At 49.9% G+C, this 16,131-nt stretch overlaps 1 protein-coding gene, 10 non-coding genes and 3 pseudogenes across 11 annotated transcripts; all 14 read left to right on the top strand.

Moving 5' to 3' along the window:
* Window positions 1–270: 270 nt before the first annotated feature.
* On the top strand, window positions 271–8,194 carry LOC125760208 (uncharacterized). Its single transcript, XM_049419980.1, has 2 exons — window positions 271–1,315; window positions 8,033–8,194. Exons 1-2 carry the CDS (start codon window positions 514–516, stop codon window positions 8,176–8,178), a joined length of 948 nt encoding a protein of 315 aa, XP_049275937.1. The 5' UTR covers window positions 271–513; the 3' UTR covers window positions 8,179–8,194.
* LOC119372769 (5S ribosomal RNA) lies at window positions 1,594–1,712 on the top strand (annotated as a pseudogene).
* Window positions 1,876–1,994, top strand: LOC119372715 (5S ribosomal RNA). Its single transcript, XR_005179648.1, has one exon. It is a non-coding gene; the product is annotated as a 5S ribosomal RNA (ribosomal RNA).
* Window positions 2,158–2,276, top strand: LOC119372716 (5S ribosomal RNA). Its single transcript, XR_005179649.1, has one exon. It is a non-coding gene; the product is annotated as a 5S ribosomal RNA (ribosomal RNA).
* On the top strand, window positions 2,440–2,558 carry LOC119372717 (5S ribosomal RNA). The gene has a single exon (XR_005179650.1). It is a non-coding gene; the product is annotated as a 5S ribosomal RNA (ribosomal RNA).
* LOC119372718 (5S ribosomal RNA) lies at window positions 2,722–2,840 on the top strand. The gene has a single exon (XR_005179651.1). It is a non-coding gene; the product is annotated as a 5S ribosomal RNA (ribosomal RNA).
* Window positions 3,005–3,123, top strand: LOC119372720 (5S ribosomal RNA). Its single transcript, XR_005179653.1, has one exon. It is a non-coding gene; the product is annotated as a 5S ribosomal RNA (ribosomal RNA).
* Window positions 8,195–8,315: 121 nt separating the features above from the next.
* LOC119372789 (5S ribosomal RNA) lies at window positions 8,316–8,434 on the top strand (annotated as a pseudogene).
* Window positions 8,435–8,597: 163 nt separating this feature from the next.
* On the top strand, window positions 8,598–8,716 carry LOC119372722 (5S ribosomal RNA). Its single transcript, XR_005179654.1, has one exon. It is a non-coding gene; the product is annotated as a 5S ribosomal RNA (ribosomal RNA).
* A 163-nt stretch (window positions 8,717–8,879) lies between these two features.
* LOC119372723 (5S ribosomal RNA) lies at window positions 8,880–8,998 on the top strand. The gene has a single exon (XR_005179655.1). It is a non-coding gene; the product is annotated as a 5S ribosomal RNA (ribosomal RNA).
* Window positions 8,999–9,161: 163 nt separating this feature from the next.
* Window positions 9,162–9,280, top strand: LOC119372724 (5S ribosomal RNA). The gene has a single exon (XR_005179656.1). It is a non-coding gene; the product is annotated as a 5S ribosomal RNA (ribosomal RNA).
* A 163-nt stretch (window positions 9,281–9,443) lies between these two features.
* On the top strand, window positions 9,444–9,562 carry LOC119372725 (5S ribosomal RNA). The gene has a single exon (XR_005179657.1). It is a non-coding gene; the product is annotated as a 5S ribosomal RNA (ribosomal RNA).
* Window positions 9,563–14,743: 5,181 nt separating this feature from the next.
* Window positions 14,744–14,862, top strand: LOC119372791 (5S ribosomal RNA; annotated as a pseudogene).
* Window positions 14,863–15,025: 163 nt separating this feature from the next.
* Window positions 15,026–15,144, top strand: LOC119372726 (5S ribosomal RNA). The gene has a single exon (XR_005179658.1). It is a non-coding gene; the product is annotated as a 5S ribosomal RNA (ribosomal RNA).
* The last annotated feature ends 987 nt before the right edge of the window (window positions 15,145–16,131 follow it).

Here is a 16,131-nt window from a genome sequence, read left to right on the forward strand (position 1 = left end):
GGGGCCCCCATTAGCGTGCAACGTTCGGTACGTCAGGGTTGCCCCCTCAGCCCCTTGTTATTTTGCATTTATATTGAAACCCTGTGCTTGAAAATAATCACTAACTGTAGAATACATGGTTTTCAGTTACTGTCAGCCGAAGTGAAGCTCCTCGCGTATGCAGACGATGTAGCTATTTTTACAAGGGACGAACACAGCGTAATACAGACAGTTGATACTGTGCGCAATTTCAGCCGAATTACAGGAAGTGGGGTCAACTGGTCTAAGTGCCTTGGGCTCTGGCATGGATCGTGGCCAATTAAACCAGACCACTTTGCTAACGTGCCTTGGGTGACGACCCCAGGCAAGTACTTGGGCGTTCCGCTTGACTGTTATCGCGACAGCGATCAGTATTGGAAAGGGCAGGCTAAAGAAACACAGGAGAAAGCGGAGAAGTGGAAAGGGGCCACCTTGTCGATCTTTGCCAGGGCCACCGTTTGCAACCTGTTCTTTATCAGCAAGCTCTGGTATGTCATGCAGGTGTTGCATTGTTCCCGGACAAATGTGCAGAAGTTCCACAGAATATTTGCGATATTTGTCTGGGCTTCTGGATGGGAACGATGCAGTCGTACGAACTTGTTTCGACGGGTAAAAGACGGGGGGCTCGGACTGGGCCACCTCTTCTTGCGCCAGCTAGTTAACCGATTTATGTTTTTTAGGGATGTGACAGACCCGTTCCTTCGCACACTATGTCAATTGCGACTGGGTAGAGCACTCCCAGAATATGTTGTGTCAACTGAAGATTGTGTGGGAGGGATCGGGGGTTATTTTAAGGAAATTGTGTCCAGTGTAAGATTCCTTTGTGTACGGTTTTCGCGGGAGTACCTTTCTCGCGTCAAACGAAAAGAGCTTTATTTTGCATTATGTGATGTTGTTTTTCCAGTGCCCCTGTACCGATCATTGTACAGTGGAGGCCCAGGTAGCGATGTCTTAAAGAGGGTTAAGAAAATGCATGTGATGGCGGGAACCAAAACTTTTTTCTTTAAACTGCATACCGAAACATTGCCTGTAAAAACTTTTTTGGAGAAAAGGGGATGCTTTCTGCCTTGGGGTACGCATTGTATTATTTGTAAGCTGCCAGAAACCGTAGATCATGTCTTCTTACATTGTTGGGAGGGTGTTTATTTTTGGGATGTGCTGCAGAGAGCTATTAAGAAAGATCTTCCTTTGAACCCACACGGCATTCGGTTTTTGAGAGTAAAAAACGAAGATGGCGTACCATTTGACGCAATCATGCTCCTGGGCCTCCACTCTTTGTGGCGTTCGAGAATGGCAGGTCAGCATTTCGACAAGGATGCGCGGCCTGCCCGTGCCTATTTCAGAGAGAGTGTGCACTGGTTTCTTGAGATTCATAAAACGGCTCCGGAACCACCCGACTGGCTCTCAAGAGTAGAGCCACTTGTAACATTACCTGAATTTTAAACTGACGATACCAGCATGTTGCTGGTTGAGATCTCTCTCCTCATGTAGAGTGTATATAGGGTAGATTTATAGCAGTGTTGTCCGTGTAATGTGTTTGTACCAAAGCCAGGTAATAAAGAAAAAAAAAAAAAAAAAATCGGCCATACCATGCTGAATGCGCCGGTTCTCGTCCGATCACCGAAGCTAAGCAGCATTGGGCTCGGTCAGTACTTGGGAGGGAGACCACCTGGGAACACCGAGTGCTGATGGCACCTTCTTTTTTTTCTGCTTTTTTAGTTATTCTCTACAATGTATACTGCTGTTTTTTTATTTTTATTAGTCGCACTCATTAGTCACACTTCAATAATTACACATTGATGTTATTGACAAGAGCACATTGGTAGTTACAAGTAGAGTCGTAAAGCGGTGTCTCCCGCCATCGGCCATACCATGCTGAATGCGCCGGTTCTCGTCCGATCCCCGAAGCTAAGCAGCATTGGGCTCGGTCAGTACTTGGGAGGGAGACCACCTGGGAACACCGAGTGCTGATGGCACCTTCTTTTTTTTCTGCTTTTTTAGTTATTCTCTACAATGTATACTGCTGTTTTTTTATTTTTATTAGTCGCACTCATTAGTCACACTTCAATAATTACACATTGATGTTATTGACAAGAGCACATTGGTAGTTACAAGTAGAGTCGTAAAGCGGTGTCTCCCGCCATCGGCCATACCATGCTGAATGCGCCGGTTCTCGTCCGATCCCCGAAGCTAAGCAGCATTGGGCTCGGTCAGTACTTGGGAGGGAGACCACCTGGGAACACCGAGTGCTGATGGCACCTTCTTTTTTTTCTGCTTTTTTAGTTATTCTCTACAATGTATACTGCTGTTTTTTTATTTTTATTAGTCGCACTCATTAGTCACACTTCAATAATTACACATTGATGTTATTGACAAGAGCACATTGGTAGTTACAAGTAGAGTCGTAAAGCGGTGTCTCCCGCCATCGGCCATACCATGCTGAATGCGCCGGTTCTCGTCCGATCCCCGAAGCTAAGCAGCATTGGGCTCGGTCAGTACTTGGGAGGGAGACCACCTGGGAACACCGAGTGCTGATGGCACCTTCTTTTTTTTCTGCTTTTTTAGTTATTCTCTACAATGTATACTGCTGTTTTTTTATTTTTATTAGTCGCACTCATTAGTCACACTTCAATAATTACACATTGATGTTATTGACAAGAGCACATTGGTAGTTACAAGTAGAGTCGTAAAGCGGTGTCTCCCGCCATCGGCCATACCATGCTGAATGCGCCGGTTCTCGTCCGATCCCCGAAGCTAAGCAGCATTGGGCTCGGTCAGTACTTGGGAGGGAGACCACCTGGGAACACCGAGTGCTGATGGCACCTTCTTTTTTTTCTGCTTTTTTAGTTATTCTCTACAATGTATACTGCTGTTTTTTTTATTTTTATTAGTCGCACTCATTAGTCACACTTCAATAATTACACATTGATGTTATTGACAAGAGCACATTGGTAGTTACAAGTAGAGTCGTAAAGCGGTGTCTCCCGCCATCGGCCATACCATGCTGAATGCGCCGGTTCTCGTCCGATCCCCGAAGCTAAGCAGCATTGGGCTCGGTCAGTACTTGGGAGGGAGACCACCTGGGAACACCGAGTGCTGATGGCACCTTCTTTTTTTTCTGCTTTTTTAGTTATTCTCTACAATGTATACTGCTGTTTTTTTATTTTTATTAGTCGCACTCATTAGTCACACTTCAATAATTACACATTGATGTTATTGACAAGAGCACATTGGTAGTTACAAGTAGAGTCGTAAAGCGGTGTCTCCCGCCATCGGCCATACCATGCTATTCTACTTCCGGCCGCGCTAGCGAGCGGACGAAGAATGAACGGCTCCGATGGAGCGGCGATAGCGGCCCGTGCCGGCCGCGGCAACAGGATCACCGTCGACGACGATAAGGATTACGAGATTGTACTGCCTACGTTGCCCACCGGTCGTGTTGTTAACAACACCTTGTTCTTGCACGGAGACGTGCGTGAGAGGCCCTACAGGGTCGAAGACTTCCGAGACGCCCTTGTCACTGCTGGTGTGCTCTCCGACGTGCTGGCGCTGGGGGCGTACCAGATTAACCATGTCTGGGCGGTCACCCTGAACACCGGAGAAGCCACAAAGAAACTCGCCGCCATGAAGGAGTTGAAGGTGAAAGGGCGTCGGTGTGTCATTTTCGACCCCGAAGACCAGCAGGTCAAACTTCGTCTGCATTGGCTGCTCTACGGCGTGCTGGACGAAGACATTCGGACAGCTTTCGCGGCGTTCGGGAACGTAACCGAAGTGACCCGAGAGCGTTGGCGTGTCCAAGGCATGCGTGAAAAGGGCTCAACCACGAGGAGCGTGCTACTCAAGCTGAAGCCTGGTCTCAAGGTGGACGACCTGCCCCACCAGGTTCGTGTCGCCGGCGAGTTGGCCCTCGTGGTGGTTCCCGGGCGAGCAATGCAGTGCCTGCGCTGCCATGGAACGGGGCACGTACGCCGTGACTGCAGGGTGCCCCGGTGTTCAAAGTGCCGGCGCTACGGACACGCGGACGCGGACTGCGTCCGTACGTACGCGTCGGCTACCGGGCTGCCAAAGGCGGATGACAACGAGGCGCTGATGGACGTCGCCGAGGCGGAAGAGGCGGCGAGGGGCACGGAAGACGCGAGAAGGCAGACGGGACCACTAGACACGTCGGCGCCTACCGGCGGTGACGCCCCGAAGTCGGACTGCCTCTGGGGTCCAGCAACGTGAAGGGTGACTGCTTCTGGGCCAAAGGGCAACGAGGCGTCATCACAGGTCCTGCCAGCAGCGTCATCAGGAGGGCGGACACCGGCACAGGTGTCGTTTCCAGCAACGGAAGGGACGGCGGTGACTCGGCTGTGGTAAGGAGACGACGGGGGAAAGTGGACCGACAGCAACGAGCTGCAAGGTCGGCGACATTGATACGTCCAAAGAGCCACAGCCGGAAAGAAGAGTGGCGTCCATACGCCTACCAATGCCACCGCGGCGTCGAAACGCCCCCACCCCCAGAGCAGCAACGACGGTACCCAGCCGACGACACCTCGGCGTGTGAGGAACCTCCTGCAAAGACCAGTGCGCAAAGTACGGCGGTCCGTCCCTGCGGCCGCGCCCCGACGTGACTTTCGAGAAGCGTGGCGGCAACGCCGAACCCGTTGGACAAGCTCCAGTGTTGCGCCGGACGGCACTGCCGGCGATGGCATCGTCTAGCCTCGTGCTAGACGTGAGAGGTGAGCACAGTGCTGCTGGTCTCCTTTCAGTTCGGTAAAATGGCACCCTGCGTGTTCGTTAAAAGTGGCCACCCTTAACGTTAGAGGACTGGCAGCCAAAAGGAAACAAAGCCAGCTGTATCGACTTTTAACGGAACGCGACATAGACGTCCTAGCGGTGCAGGAAACTAAAGTCGATGGCGAAGAGGAGACCGGCAGCATGGTGCAGCGTTTCACGTCTCGCTTTTTTGCTGTAGTTAGCCATGCAGTGGGCACATCGGCCGGCTGCATCCTATTTGTTAAGAAGTTGCCGGGGCTGCAGGTGAACGCCCATTTTACATGTGAGGCTGGCCGATCTGCTGTGCTCGACTTTTCTCTGAACAACTCCGAGTGGCGTGTAAGTGTGCGTGTACGCGCCCAACAAGGTCGAAGAAAGGGCCGTGTATTTTCATAGCCTTGAACAACGGCTCAGTGCAGGAAAGCAGTTAATAGTGTTGGGCGATTTTAACTGTGTCCTTAGTGCGCACGACAAAACGAGCACTCGGAGTTTCAGAGACAAGAGCACCGACATTTTGACGCGTATTGTCGAAAGCTGGGACCTTGAGGACGTAGCTGAATGTATTCAAGGTACGAGTGCAGTAAAGTTCACGCGTTTCGAAGGCCCTAGCCATGCAAGACTTGATCCGCGTCTACGTATCGGTAGACATCCTTCCGCAATGTACCAGCTACGATGTAATCCCGGTGTCGTTTTCGGACCACTGCCTAGTTCAGTGCTCTATCGGAATCACCAAGCGAATCACTTCTTTCTCGTGGGAAACATGGAAATTAAACAGTAAATTATTGCAGGACGAGGAGTTTAATTTAACTGTAAATGAATGCATCTCCAAATTAGACCCTAGTGAAAACCTTTGTATTTGGCAGCAGTGGGAATTATGTAAGGAATCTTTAAAATTGAAAGCAATTGAAAGGGCTACGTGTATTCGGCAGCGAAGAGAAAAGGAAAGAGAAGGAATTAAAACTGCTGCTTAATAAGCTACTCGAGCAGGAATGCCGAGCCCCCGGAAAATGGTCAGAAGACATCAGAAAAGTAAAACAAAAGATTGAGCAACTGGATGAAGAACGTTATCGCGGTGCGTTGGTGAGGGCAAGGGCAGAGGACACAGCCGCGGGTGAAATGCCATCGAAGCGCGCGCTGTGTTTGGAAAAAGCACGTGCCGAAAGAAACTACATACACGAGATAGAATGGGGCGGGGCGGTAACTACCGATACAGAGGAGATTAAAATGGCTTTCACTGAACATTATCGGGCATTGTTCGCCGCGCACGACGTAGACCTGGAAAAATTTAAGAACGAGTATCTGCCTGTTTTGCCCCGCGTTGACGATGAAAGAAAGGAGAGTTTGCAAAGGCCAATAACCTCAGCCGAAGTCGAAGTAGCAATAGACAAGTTAAATCCTGGAAAATCACCCGGTCCTGACGGATTCACCGCCGCTTTTTATAAGCAGTTTAAACACGAAGTAAGCCCTATCCTCACAGTCATATTTAATGAAGCTTACAAACTTAATACATTACCACCGTCATACCGGTCTTCCCACACAGTACTTATACCCAAAACCGAAGATCCAGATAAGCTAAAATTTGTTTCAGGGTATAGACCAATAGCCCTCACTAACGTAGAATACAAAATCTATATGAAGGTTTTGGCTCGCAGACTACAGACTGTGATTAAGGACATCGTTGGGCCTCATCAAACGTGTGGTATCAAAGGGCGATCGATTGTGACCAATATTCACATAGCGCGCAGCATACTTGAATGCTGTGATTATTCAGATGAGCGAGTCGCCATCTTACAGATTGATTTTCAAAAGGCGTTCGACTGCGTTGACCATAGAATTTTGTTTGCTCTGTTAAATTATGTTAACCTTGGTTCTGTTATTTGCGAGGGAGTGGCCCTGGCGTACCGAAACTGCACTACGAAATTGATCGTGAATAAGAGTCTGGGGGCCCCCATTAGTGTGCAGCGTTCGGTTCGTCAGGGTTGCCCCCTCAGCCCTTTGTTATTTTGCATGTATATTGAAACTTTGTGCCTCAAAATTGTCAATGAACGTAGAATCAATGGTTTTGAGTTACAGGCAGCACAAGTTAAGCTGCTTGCATATGCGGACGATGTGGCTATTTTTTCAAGGGACAAACGTAGTATCGAACAGGCTGTCGAAACCGTGCGCGATTTCAGCCAATCTACAGGGAGCGGAGTTAATTGGTCGAAGTCCCTGGGGCTCTGGCACGGATCGTGGCCAACCAAACCTGACCACTTCGCTAACGTGCCTTGGGTGACGACCCCGGGCAGGTATTTGGGCGTCCCGCTCGATGGTTATCGCGACAGCGATCATTATTGGAAAGCTCAGGCGAAAGACATACGGGAGAAAGCCGACAAGTGGAAAGGTGCCGCCTTATCGATCTTTGCCAGAGCCACAGTTTGTAACTTGTTTTTTATCAGCAAGTTGTGGTACGTAATGCAGGTGCTGCATTGCTCCCGGACTAATGTGCAGAAGTTTCACAGAATATTTGCCATATTTGTCTGGGCTTCTGAGTGGGAGCGATGCAGCCGTACCAACTTGTTTCGACGGGTCAAAGATGGGGGACTGGGACTTGGTCACCTCTTTTTGCGGCAGCTTGTTAACCGTTTTTTGTTTTTTAGAGACGTCACTGATCCCTTCCTGCGCACACTGTGTCAATTGCGACTTGGTAGATGTCTCCCAGAGTATGTAGTGACCACCGAGGATTTTGTGGGAGGGATTGGGGCTTTCTTTAAAGAAATTGTTTTTAGTATCAGGTTTCTCACTGTAAGATTTTCAAGGGAGTACCTTTGGAGTGTAAAACGAAAAGAACTTTATTTTGCCTTATGCGACATCGTCCTTCCAGTGCCGTTGTACAGGTCCTTGTACAGTGGAGGCCCAGGCAGCAATGTTTTAAAGAGAGTAAAAAAAATGAGGGTGCAGCCGGGAACAAAGACCTTTTTCTTTAAACTGCATACTGGAACGTTGCCTGTTAAATCTTTTTTGGAGAAAAGGGGTTGTTTTTTGCCATGGGGTACTCATTGTTTAATTTGCAAATTGCCGGAAACCATAGATCATGTTTTTTTGCACTGTTGGGAGGGGGTTTATTTTTGGGACGTTTTGCAGAGATCAGTCAAGAAAGAGTTCCCGCTGCACCCGTATGGCATTCGGTTTTTGTGCGTAAACAATGAAGATGGGGTTCCTTTCGATGCAATTATGCTCCTGGGCCTCCACTCCTTGTGGAGATCGCGAATGGCAGGCCACCATTTCGACAAAGATGCGCGGCCTGCACGAGCGTACTTCAGGGAGAGTATTGATTGGTTTATAGAATTATATAAAGCGGAACCGGAACCACCCGAATGGCTGTCAAGACTACAGCCACTGGTGACATTGCCCGAATTTTAACTTGACGATACCAGCACCATGCTGGTTGATTACACAGTCACCATATGTACCTTGTACATCGGGTGGCTTTTACACCAGTGTTGTGTGTATTATGTGCTGTGTACCAAAGCCAGGTAATAAAGAAAAAAAAAAAAAAAAAAATCGGCCATACCATGCTGAATGCGCCGGTTCTCGTCCGATCCCCGAAGCTAAGCAGCATTGGGCTCGGTCAGTACTTGGGAGGGAGACCACCTGGGAACACCGAGTGCTGATGGCACCTTCTTTTTTTTCTGCTTTTTTAGTTATTCTCTACAATGTATACTGCTGTTTTTTTATTTTTATTAGTCGCACTCATTAGTCACACTTCAATAATTACACATTGATGTTATTGACAAGAGCACATTGGTAGTTACAAGTAGAGTCGTAAAGCGGTGTCTCCCGCCATCGGCCATACCATGCTGAATGCGCCGGTTCTCGTCCGATCCCCGAAGCTAAGCAGCATTGGGCTCGGTCAGTACTTGGGAGGGAGACCACCTGGGAACACCGAGTGCTGATGGCACCTTCTTTTTTTTCTGCTTTTTTAGTTATTCTCTACAATGTATACTGCTGTTTTTTTATTTTTATTAGTCGCACTCATTAGTCACACTTCAATAATTACACATTGATGTTATTGACAAGAGCACATTGGTAGTTACAAGTAGAGTCGTAAAGCGGTGTCTCCCGCCATCGGCCATACCATGCTGAATGCGCCGGTTCTCGTCCGATCCCCGAAGCTAAGCAGCATTGGGCTCGGTCAGTACTTGGGAGGGAGACCACCTGGGAACACCGAGTGCTGATGGCACCTTCTTTTTTTTCTGCTTTTTTAGTTATTCTCTACAATGTATACTGCTGTTTTTTTATTTTTATTAGTCGCACTCATTAGTCACACTTCAATAATTACACATTGATGTTATTGACAAGAGCACATTGGTAGTTACAAGTAGAGTCGTAAAGCGGTGTCTCCCGCCATCGGCCATACCATGCTGAATGCGCCGGTTCTCGTCCGATCCCCGAAGCTAAGCAGCATTGGGCTCGGTCAGTACTTGGGAGGGAGACCACCTGGGAACACCGAGTGCTGATGGCACCTTCTTTTTTTTCTGCTTTTTTAGTTATTCTCTACAATGTATACTGCTGTTTTTTTATTTTTATTAGTCGCACTCATTAGTCACACTTCAATAATTACACATTGATGTTATTGACAAGAGCACATTGGTAGTTACAAGTAGAGTCGTAAAGCGGTGTCTCCCGCCATCGGCCATACCATGCTGAATGCGCCGGTTCTCGTCCGATCCCCGAAGCTAAGCAGCATTGGGCTCGGTCAGTACTTGGGAGGGAGACCACCTGGGAACACCGAGTGCTGATGGCACCTTCTTTTTTTTCTGCTTTTTTAGTTATTCTCTACAATGTATACTGCTGTTTTTTTATTTTTATTAGTCGCACTCATTAGTCACACTTCAATAATTACACATTGATGTTATTGACAAGAGCACATTGGTAGTTACAAGTAGAGTCGTAAAGCGGTGTCTCCCGCCATCGGCCATACCATGCTCATTCTACTTCCGGACGCGATAGCGAACGGACGCAGGATGAACGGCTCCGATGGAGCGGCGATAGCGGCCCGTGCCGGCCGCGGTAACAGGATCACCGCTCGAAGACGATAAGGACTACGAAATCGTGCTGCCTACTTTGCCTACCGGTCGTATCGTTCAGAACACGTTGTTCTTGCACGGAGACGTGCGTGAGAGGCCCTTACCGGGTCGAAGATTTCCGAGACGCCCTTGCGACTGCTGGTGTTCTACCCGACGTGCTGGCAGTGGGTGCTTACCAGATTAACCATGTCTGGGCGGTCACCCTGAACACCGGCGAAGCCACAAAGAAACTCGCTGCCATGAAGGAGCTGAAGGTGAAAGGGCGTCGGTGTGTCATTTTCGACCCCGAAGACCAGCAGGTCAAACTTCGCCTGCATTGGCTGCTGTACGGCGTGCTGGACGAAGACATTCGGACAGCTTTCGCGGCGTTCGGGAACGTAACCGAAGTGACGCGCGAGCGTTGGCGTGTCCAAGGCATGCGAGAAAAGGGCTCAACCACGAGGAGCGTGCTACTCAAATTGAAGCCCGGTCTCAAGGTTGACGACCTGCCCCACCAGGTTCGTGTCGCCGGCGAGTTGGCCCTCGTGGTGGTTCCCGGGCGAGCAATGCAGTGCCTGCGCTGCCATGGAACGGGGCACGTACGCCGTGACTGCAGGGTGCCTCGGTGTTCAAAGTGTCGGCGCTATGGACACGCGGACGCGGACTGCGTCCGTACGTACGCGTCGGCGACCGGGCTGCCAAAGGCGGATGACCACGAGCATCTGATGGACGTCGCCGAGGCTGAAGAGGCGGCGAGGGGCACGGAGGACGCGAGGAGGCAGACGGGGCCACCGGACACGTCGGCGCTTACCGGCAGTGACGCCCCGAAAGGGGTTGTGCCGGGGGGCCTACAAGCTGTAGGTGACTCGTCAGGGTCACCGGGGAACGATCCGCTGACACAGGTCCTGCCTGCAGCTTCGTCAGGAGGAGGCACCGGGAAAGGGGTCGTCCCAGCGCTGCAAAGAGCGGCGGTTGACTCGGCTGCGTCAACCGAGACGCCTGGGACAGCGACGGACAGTGACCCAGCTGCCAAGGTCGGCGACGTTAAGACCTCCAAGGAGCCACCGCCAGAAAAGAGTGGCGTCACCATGCCTACCAATGTCGTCGCGGCGTCGAAGCGCCCCCACCCCCAGTCCAGCAACGACGGCAGCCAACCGGCTGCCCCTGGCGTCGAGGAGCCCCCTGCCAAGACAGCCCAAGTACGGCGGTCGTCTCTGCGACCGCGCCCGAACGTTTCATCCGACAAGCGCGGCGGCAACGCCGACCCTGGCGGGCAAGCTCCAGCGGTTGCGCCGGATGGCAATGCCGGCGACGGCACCGTCTAGCCCCGTGCTAGACGTGAGAGGTAAGCACAGTGCTGCTGGTCTCCTTTCCGCTCGTTAAAATGGCTCCTGCTTGTTCGTTAAAAGTTGCCAGCATAAACGTGAGAGGACTGGCAGGGAAAAGAAAGCAGGGCCAGCTTTATCGACTTTTAACGGAACGTGACATAGACGTACTAGCGGTGCAGGAAACTAAAGTCGATGGCGAAGAGGAGACCGGCAGCATGGTGCAACGTTTCACGTCTCGCTTTTTTGCTGTAGTCAGCCACGCTGTGGGCACATCGGCCGGCTGCATACTTTTGTTAAGAAGTTGCCGGGGCTCCAGATGAACGCCCATTTTTCGAGTGTTGATGGCCGATGCGCAGTATTTGATTTTTCTCTGAACAACACCGTGTGGCGCGTCGTGTGTGTGTACGCGCCCAACAAGGTCGAAGAAAGGGCCGTGTTTTTTCACAGCCTTGAACAACGGCTCAGTGCAGGAAGGCAGTTAATAGTGTTGGGCGACTTTAACTGTGTCCTTAGTGCGCACGACAAAACGAGCACTCGGGGTTTCAGGGATAAGAGCACGGATATATTGACGCGTATTGTCGAAAGCTGGGACCTCGAGGATGTGGCAGAATGTATTCAAGGTACGAGGCCAGTAAAGTTTACGCGTTTCGAAGGCCCTAGCCACGCAAGACTCGACCGCGTTTACGTATCTGTGGACATCCTTCCGCATTGTACCGGTTACGACGTAGTCCCGGTGTCGTTTTCGGACCACTGCTTAGTACAGTGCTCTATCGGAATTACCAAGCGGACCACCTCTTTCTCGTGGGAAACATGGAAATTAAATAGTAAATTATTGCAGGACGAGGAGTTTAATTTAACTGTAAATGATCGAATCTCCAAATTAGACCCCAGTGAAAACCTTTGTATTTGGCAGCAGTGGGAACTATGTAAAGAATCTTTAAAATTGAAAGCAATTGAAAGGGCTACGTGTATTCGGCACGAAGAGAAAAGGAAAGAGAAGGAATTAAAACTGCTGCTTGATAAGCTACTCGAGCAGGAATGCCGAGCCCCTGGAAAATGGATAGAAGACATCAGAAAAGTAAAACAAAACTTAGAGCAACTGGACGAAGAACGGTATCGGGGCGCGCTTGTGAGGGCAAGGGCAGAGGATACGGCTGCGGGTGAAATGCCATCGAAACGCGCCCTATGCTTGGAAAAAGCACGTGCTGAAAGAAACTACATACACGAGATAGAATGGGGCGGGTCGGTAACAACCGATACAGAGGAGATTAAAATGGCTTTCACTGAGCATTATCGGGCATTATTCGCCGAGCACGACGTAGACCTGGAAAAATTCAAAAACGAGTATCTGCCTGTTTTGCCCCGCGTGGACGATGAAAGAAAGGAGAGCTTGCAAAGGCCAATAACCTCAGCCGAAGTTGAAGTAGCAATAGAAAAGTTAAATCCTGGAAAATCACCCGGTCCTGACGGATTCACCGCCGCTTTTTATAAACAGTTTAAACACGAAGTAAGCCCTATCCTCACAGTCATATATAATGAAGCGTACAAATTAAATACATTGCCACCGTCATACCGGTCTTCCCACACGGTACTTATACCCAAAACCGAGGACCCAGATAAGCTAAAATTTGTTTCAGGGTATAGACCAATAGCCCTTACTAACGTAGAATACAAAATCTATATGAAGGTTTTGGCTCGCAGACTGCAGTCAGTGATTAAGGACATCGTTGGGCCGCATCAAACGTGCGGTATCAAAGGGCGATCCATTGTTACCAATATTCATATAGCGCGCAGCATACTTGAATGTTGTGATTATTCAGATGAGCGAGTTGCCATCTTACAGATTGATTTTGAAAAGGCATTTGATTGTGTTGACAATAGAATTTTGTTTGCTCTGTTAGATTATGTTAACCTTGGTTCTGTCATCTGCGAGGGAGTGGCCCTGGCGTACCGAAACTGCACTACGAGGTTGATCGTTAATAAGAGTCTGGGGGCCCCCATTAGTGTGCAACGTTCGGTTCGTCAGGGTTGCCCCCTCAGCCCCCTGTTATTTTGCATGTACATAGAAACTCTCTGCATGAAAATTGTCAATGAACATAGCATCAATGGTTTTCAGTTACAAGCAGCAGAAGTTAAGCTGCTTGCGTACGCGGACGATGTGGCTATTTTTTCAAGGGACAAACGTAGTATAACCCAGGCTGTCGAAACCGTGCGTGCATTCAGCCAAGCTACAGGGAGCGGAGTTAACTGGTCGAAGTCCCTAGGGCTCTGGCACGGATCGTGGCCAACCAAACCTGACCACTTCGCAAACGTGCCTTGGGTGACGACCCCGGGCAAGTATTTGGGCGTCCCGCTCGATGGTTATCGCGACAGCGATCATTATTGGAAAGGTCAGGCGAAAGATATACGGGAGAAAGCCGACAAGTGGAAAGGCGCCGCCTTATCGATCTTTGCCAGAGCCACCGTTTGTAACTTGTTTTTCATCAGCAAGCTGTGGTACGTAATGCAGGTGCTGCATTGCTCCCGGACTAATGTGCAGAAGTTTCACCGAATATTTGCCATATTTGTCTGGTCCTCTGAGTGGGAGCGATGCAGTCGTACCAACTTGTTTCGACGGGTCAAAGATGGGGGGCTGGGACTTGGTCACCTCTTTTTGCGGCAGCTTGTTAACCGTTTTTTGTTTTTTAGAGACGTCACTGATCCCTTCCTGCGCACACTGTGTCAAATGCGACTCGGTAGATATCTCCCTGAGTATGTTGTTACTATCGAAGATTGTGTGGGAGGGATTGGCGGTTACTATAAAGAAATAGTGTCTAGTGTCAGGTTTCTTTCTGTAAGATTTTCGAGAGAGTACCTTTGGAATGTAAAAAGAAAAGAGCTTTATTGTGCCTTGTGCGACATTGTTTTCCCAGTGCCGTTGTACAGGTCCTTGTACAGTGGAGGCCCAGGTAGCAATGTATTAAAGAGAGTTAAAAAAATGCAGGTGCAGCCGGGAACAAAGACCTTTTTCTTTAAACTTCATACCGGAACGTTGCCTGTCAAAGCCTTTTTGGAGACAAGGGGTTGCTTTTTGCCATGGGGTAGTCATTGTTTGATTTGCAAATTGCCCGAAACGATAGACCATGTTTTTCTACATTGTTGGGAGGGGGTTTATTTTTGGGACGTACTACAGAGAACAGTCAAAAAAGAATTCCCACTGCACCCGTATGGCATTCGGTTCTTGTGCGTAAAGAATGAAGACGGCGTTCCGTTTGACGCAGTCATGCTCCTGGGCCTCCACTCTTTGTGGAGATCGCGAATGGCTGGGTATCACTTTGACAAAGATGCGCGGCCTGCTACGAGCGTACTTTAGAGAGAGCATTCATTGGTTATTAGAATTACATAAAGTGGAATCAGAACCCCCCGAGTGGCTCTCAAGACTACAGCCGCTGGTGACATTACCCGAATTTTAACTAGACGACACCAGCTCCATGCTGGTTGACTACACAGTCACCATGTGTACTTTGTACATCGGGTGGTTTTAATTCTAGTGTTGTTTATTTCATGTGTTTTGTACCAAAGCCAGGTAATAAAGAAAAAAAAAAAAAAAAAAAAATCGGCCATACCATGCTGAATGCGCCGGTTCTCGTCCGATCCCCGAAGCTAAGCAGCATTGGGCTCGGTCAGTACTTGGGAGGGAGACCACCTGGGAACACCGAGTGCTGATGGCACCTTCTTTTTTTTCTGCTTTTTTAGTTATTCTCTACAATGTATACTGCTGTTTTTTTATTTTTATTAGTCGCACTCATTAGTCACACTTCAATAATTACACATTGATGTTATTGACAAGAGCACATTGGTAGTTACAAGTAGAGTCGTAAAGCGGTGTCTCCCGCCATCGGCCATACCATGCTGAATGCGCCGGTTCTCGTCCGATCCCCGAAGCTAAGCAGCATTGGGCTCGGTCAGTACTTGGGAGGGAGACCACCTGGGAACACCGAGTGCTGATGGCACCTTCTTTTTTTTCTGCTTTTTTAGTTATTCTCTACAATGTATACTGCTGTTTTTTTATTTTTATTAGTCGCACTCATTAGTCACACTTCAATAATTACACATTGATGTTATTGACAAGAGCACATTGGTAGTTACAAGTAGAGTCGTAAAGCGGTGTCTCCCGCCATCGGCCATACCATGCTGCATTCTACTTCCGGCCGCGCTAGCGAGCGGACGAAGAATGAACGGCTCCGATGGAGCGGCGATAGCGGCCCGTGCCGGCCGCGGTAACAGGATCACCGTCGACGATGATAAGGACTACGAAATCGTGCTGCCTACTTTGCCTACCGGTCGTATCGTACAGAACACGTTGTTCTTGCACGGAGACGTGCGTGAGAGGCCTTACCGGGTCGAAGATTTCAGAGACGCCCTTGCGACTGCTGGCGTTCTACCCGACGTGCTGGCGGTGGGTGCTTACCAGATTAACCATGTCTGGGCGGTCACCCTGAACACCGGAGAAGCCACAAAGAAACTCGCCGCCATGAAGGAGCTGAAGGTGAAAGGGCGCCGGTGTGTCATCTTCGACCCTGAAGACCAGCAGGTGAAACTTCGCCTGCATTGGCTGCTCTACGGCGTGCAGGACGAAGACATCCGAACAGCCTTCGCAGCGTTCGGAAACGTCAACGAGGTGACGCGTGAGCGTTGGCGCGTCCAGGGCATGCGAGAAAAGGGCTCAACCACGAGGAGCGTGCTCCTGAAGTTGAAGCCGGGACTCAAGGTGGACGACCTGCCCCACCAGGTTCGTGTCGCCGGCGAGTTGGCCCTCGTGGTGGTGCCCGGGCGTGCAATGCAGTGCCTGCGCTGCCACGGCACGGGACACGTGCGCCGTGACTGCAGGGTGCCCCGGTGCTCGAAGTGCCGGCGCTATGGACACGCGGACGCGGACTGCGTCCGTACGTACGCGTCGGCGACCGGGCAGCCAAAGGCGGACGAGAACGAGGAACTGA

Source organism: Rhipicephalus sanguineus, chromosome 10 (assembly GCF_013339695.2).
Source record: "Rhipicephalus sanguineus isolate Rsan-2018 chromosome 10, BIME_Rsan_1.4, whole genome shotgun sequence".
Lineage (NCBI taxonomy): Eukaryota > Metazoa > Arthropoda > Arachnida > Ixodida > Ixodidae > Rhipicephalus > Rhipicephalus sanguineus.